The sequence below is a fragment of the Nelumbo lutea genome, chromosome 1 (assembly GCF_056320005.1).
Source record: "Nelumbo lutea isolate HS-2025 chromosome 1, American lotus-T2T, whole genome shotgun sequence".
Classification (NCBI taxonomy): Eukaryota; Viridiplantae; Streptophyta; class Magnoliopsida; order Proteales; family Nelumbonaceae; genus Nelumbo; species Nelumbo lutea.
Window position 1 is genome coordinate 199,057,864 of NC_142684.1, and position 4,878 is coordinate 199,062,741.

General features: G+C 43.1%; 1 protein-coding gene across 1 annotated transcript; it reads left to right on the forward strand.

The window, feature by feature from the left end:
• The first annotated feature begins 1,217 nt into the window (after positions 1-1,217).
• LOC148880283 (amine oxidase [copper-containing] gamma 1-like) lies at positions 1,218-4,435 on the forward strand. The gene is made up of 5 exons (XM_088962155.1): positions 1,218-2,894; positions 3,045-3,158; positions 3,378-3,827; positions 3,939-4,036; positions 4,155-4,435. The coding sequence occupies exons 1-5, from the start codon at positions 1,347-1,349 to the stop codon at positions 4,363-4,365; spliced, it is 2,421 nt and encodes an 806-aa protein (XP_088818281.1). The 5' UTR covers positions 1,218-1,346; the 3' UTR covers positions 4,366-4,435.
• The last annotated feature ends 443 nt before the right edge of the window (positions 4,436-4,878 follow it).

Sequence of the window (4,878 nt, forward strand, 5' to 3'; positions counted from 1 at the left end):
AAATTTGTTGCTCTCATTAGAACTTATTAGTGATTCAATCATCTAGACAAAATCATGGCTCTCATACTGCACGGAGAGTTTCATTTGATTTAAACTATTAGTTTTTATTTTTTTAGAAAATTGATAAGACACTTACCACAACATCCATTTTTCATTTAAAAACATTAAAACTATCAAACTATTTATAAAAAGTATATCAATGAACTAAAGATACGAAATGATAGGCCCATTTGGAATGTTAAATACTACCATTTATGGGGCCTGATTAGAGACAAAATGTGCATCATATGACAGATTTGCGACACATGGGAAAATAAATAGCAAGTTATGATGTCCACAAATGTGGCAAAATATATGCCACTTGGCATCAATTTATGTCACATGGCATAACTATGGATCATGTAACATTTTTATATTTTAAATTTCAACAAATAAAAAGTTGATATATCGGCCTTTCACATGTGCTCTACAACTCTTGTATTGGTTTCCATGTCTTTCCCTTCCTTTCCCTTTCTTTTCCTTCAAATCAAACATAACCTGTTTTAATTTCAAAAATTTGCTTTAAAAACGATATTTACCAAATTGTAAAATCACAAAATATATTTTTATACTCCAAAAACACAAAAGCAAATGCTTCTTCAAACACAGCCTTAATTAAATGTAAAAAATGTTTGCTGGTTTTATTGATGGGTTATATAAGAATGCCTGAAAGAAAGTAAAATTTGGCCCCGTTGGTTAATTTGGTTTATTAGTTTTATTGAGGGTGAAAGTGCCATCAAAATAAATTTTAAATAGACTTAGATTTGTATAGAGAATGTTGAAAAACTTTATAGCGTGTGTAAAAAGAAAGTTTCTAGTCATGGACAAAGTACATGAATACAATGAAATTCAACCTAAAGACCCATAACTGGGCTCTTGCAACCTGGATACGTTTGATCGACAAATCCTCTGGACCAAAGTGCCCTTGTTTCTTTTTTGACGAAAAAGCCCTCGAGCATAGCCATGTGGTAGTTACTTTATTCAGTGCATTTCCGCCGTCAAATATAAAAGATTCTGTCTTATCAGAAGTAAGAAGCTAGTAGCCAAGTGTCTGTAGTGGATTTGCGAAGGAACGAACTTAACGAGTTGAAGAGTAATTTGGCCAGAAGTTGGGTACATTTGTCTGCCGAAAAGAGTGTTCCTTATTAAGGCTGTCCATTTAAGCCAAAACCGTTTGGTTTGATTGATTTTGCTACCGAAAAAATGATTTATTACTTAATTGATATTCCTATGCCAAGATCTATCTCTATCGCCCGTGACCATGAGACGGAACAGAAGATTCCCTACAGTCTTCGCATGAAATTTACATGATACTATCGAACCCCAATGTAAAAATGTTCCAATCAAAGGTTTTACTTAATCGTTCTGTCCATCTGAAGAGGACGCCATCACTCCTGTACAACCCACGTAGTACAGAATCACCTGATATTTCACTGGCTATCCGGTATTTATCAGTTCCCTCGGGAGCCCTTAACTCGAAGCTGAGCCGAGGAGTAAGTATTCTGCGACAGTGTGAGAGGGCAACAGAGATGGAATCCACAAGGTTCCTTCCTTTCCTCTTTCTTCTTCTGAGCGGTCTTCTTTTCCTCCTCTTCACTCGCTTATGGGTTGATCTTCCTTACCCATCCTTCGACAAGGCGGAGCTGCTCGGTTGCTCCTCCTACTCGCCGTGGTGCACCTCCAAGAATCGCTTCCAGTCCAAGCCCCATCTCATCCGAAACCCAGAAAATACGAAGCAGCAACGTAACCACAATGCCCAAGTTCCACACCATCCACTAGACCCACTCACCATCCAAGAAATCAACAAAGTCCGAACAATCCTCTTATCCTACCCACTCATCTCTTCTTCCTCCCTCACCATCCATTCCTTAGTCCTCCAGGAACCGGAGAAACCCCTCGTTCTTTCTTGGAAGAAAGGCGATCCTCTCTTACCAAGGAGAGCTTCGGTCGTAGCACTCGTCAACGGCAAGTCCCATGTGCTCACCGTCGACCTGGATTCAAGCCAAGTCATCAGACACGACCTGGGTTCGCCGTTCGGGTACCCCATGATGACCATAGAGGATATGAATTCGGCGACATGGGCTCCTCTGGCCGACGCTAATTTCAACCGTACGATCCTCAACCGAGGGATAAATTTGGCTGATCTTGCTTGTCTCCCCATATCGACGGGATGGTACGGGAAGAAGGAAGAAAATAGGAGACTGATCAAGGTTCAGTGCTACTCCATGGAAGGAACCGCGAACTTCTACATGAGACCCATCGAAGGTCTCACTGTCCTTCTCGATATGGACACCAGGGAGGTGGTCGAGATCTCCGATAAAGGCCAACACATTCTCATTCCGCAAGCTGCCAACACCGATTACCGATACGCAGCGCAGAACAAGCCGTTACGAATGAAGCCTCTGAACCCAATCTCCATCGAACAGCCGGAAGGGCCGAGCTTTAGCATCGAGAATGAGCACATGGTGAAGTGGGCGAACTGGGAATTCCACCTCAAGCCCGACCCCAGAGCCGGTGTGATCATCTCCAGAGCCATGGTTCGGGATTCGGAGACAGGGGAGCTAAGGAGCGTGATGTACAAGGGGCTGACGTCGGAGTTGTTTGTGCCTTACATGGATCCAACTGATGCTTGGTACTTCAAGACGTACATGGACGCCGGCGAATACGGCTTTGGTCTCCAGGCGATGCCGCTCGACCCGCTTAACGACTGCCCACGAAACGCTTATTACATGGACGGTGTATTCGCGGCAGCCGACGGTAAGCCGTACGTCCGGTCGAGCATGATTTGTGTGTTCGAGAGCTATGCGGGTGATATCGGTTGGCGGCATTCTGAGAGTCCGATCACCGGCATGGAGGTATGGAGGAAATAGACTCGATTAGAGGCGTTTAATCTTCATCTAAGGATCCAGATTATTTGGTTATTATTCAGATAGTATCGTCTTTGTCGTTTTAGTTTTTAATTCAGATAGTGAGTTGGTGCATCATCTTTGTCAACGTTTTGACAGATACGGGAGGTGAGGCCAAAAGTGACGTTGGTGGTCCGCATGGCAGCATCAGTCGCGAACTACGACTATATCGTGGATTGGGAGTTTCAGACTGATGGACTAATCCGAATCAAGGTTCGTGTGGAATCTTTAATCAGTTGATTAATTCATTATTTGCATATTCCCTCACGGTCCCCGCTTGTGAGTTGTGACCATCTGACCGGAAACAGTGATCATGGGCCGAGCCGGGCCGGGAATTTTACTACGCTTGGCCGCTTGGGCTTGAGATGGACCTTTGACCCATGACTAAGAGAAATTTATCCATTATAATCAATGCATCTGTGGCGATTACAGGTTGGGCTCAGCGGTATCCTAATGGTGAAGGGTACCCCATACGAAAACATGAACAAGGTTCCCCAGGAAGAGGACCTCTACGGTACCCTCTTGTCGGAAAACGTCATCGGTGTCATCCATGATCATTACATCACATTCTACCTAGATATGGATATCGACGGCTCCGATAATTCATTTGTGAAGGTGAACCTGGCGAGACAAGACACCCTGCCAGGAGAATCGCCTAGGAAGAGCTACTTGAAGGCTACGAGACATGTTGCCAAGACCGAGAAGGATGCACAGATCAAGTTGAAGCTTTATGACCCTTCAGAGTTTCATGTGGTTAACCCGAATAAAAAGACCAGAGTTGGTAACCCGGTCGGGTATAAGGTTGTACCCGGGGGTACAGCTGCTAGCCTTCTTGATCACCAGGACCCTCCCCAGTTGCGAGGCGCGTTCACAAACAACCAGGTAAAGCGCCTAGACTAGAATTTTATACCAATTACAATGTTGAAGTTGCTGGATACCCGGATACCCGAATGATTGTTTCTAAAAGTTGTGAAATTTTGGGTTTTTTTTCAGATTTGGGTGACACGGTATAACCGGAGTGAGCAATGGGCGGGTGGGGTTTTTGTGTACCAGAGCCAGGGAGAAGACACTTTAGCTGTATGGTCTGAGAGGTAAGAGCTTGTCATCAATTTTCCTTGACTTGGTGGGCCCTACAGCAAACCACAACTGGGGAGTGGCCCATATTGTGGTCAAGAGCATACAAAATTAATGGACCCTACAAATTTGCAGGAACCGTCCGATCGAGAACAAAGACATTGTGTTGTGGTACACACTAGGATTTCATCACATACCATGCCAGGAGGATTTCCCAATCATGCCGACTGTATCGTCAAGCTTCGATCTGAAGCCTGTGAATTTCTTTGAGAGCAATCCCGTTCTCCGAATGCCACCAAATTATGAGAAAGACCTACCAGTTTGCAGGCCTGCCGCAGCAGCTTGAAGGAGTAGGTTAATTTAGGGTAAGTGGACTATGAATGATGTATAATCCATTCATACAAGAATGAAGAATCGCGATTCATCCAATCCTAGTGATTACTAGCTGGTTGGTAATGGTGAAAGCAGAAGTAATGCTTGTACGTTAAAACGGCCTATGTGATTACTGTTTCTTTGAATTTTAGGTTGTGTTTGGTATCAGTGTCACTTTTACTTGTAAAGTTTTAGGTTGTTCAATATAGATAAATGATTTGAGTTATTAATACAGGGCTTTTTTACAGTTCACTCCACCTCAGAATTCATAAATTAATTTCTCAAATGTATTTATGGCCACCCCCAATAGACAATCTTTCCTTCCCTTGACATTGACATGAACCGTACAATCACATTATGAATTTTGAGGTGGACTGAGCTCAAATTACCCCTTTTTTTTGTTGAAAGGGAATTCAAATTGCGCTTTAATGCAATATTTGGTATTATTTTTGTTTCTTTGAGAATAATCAAATTTGGTATTTTTACT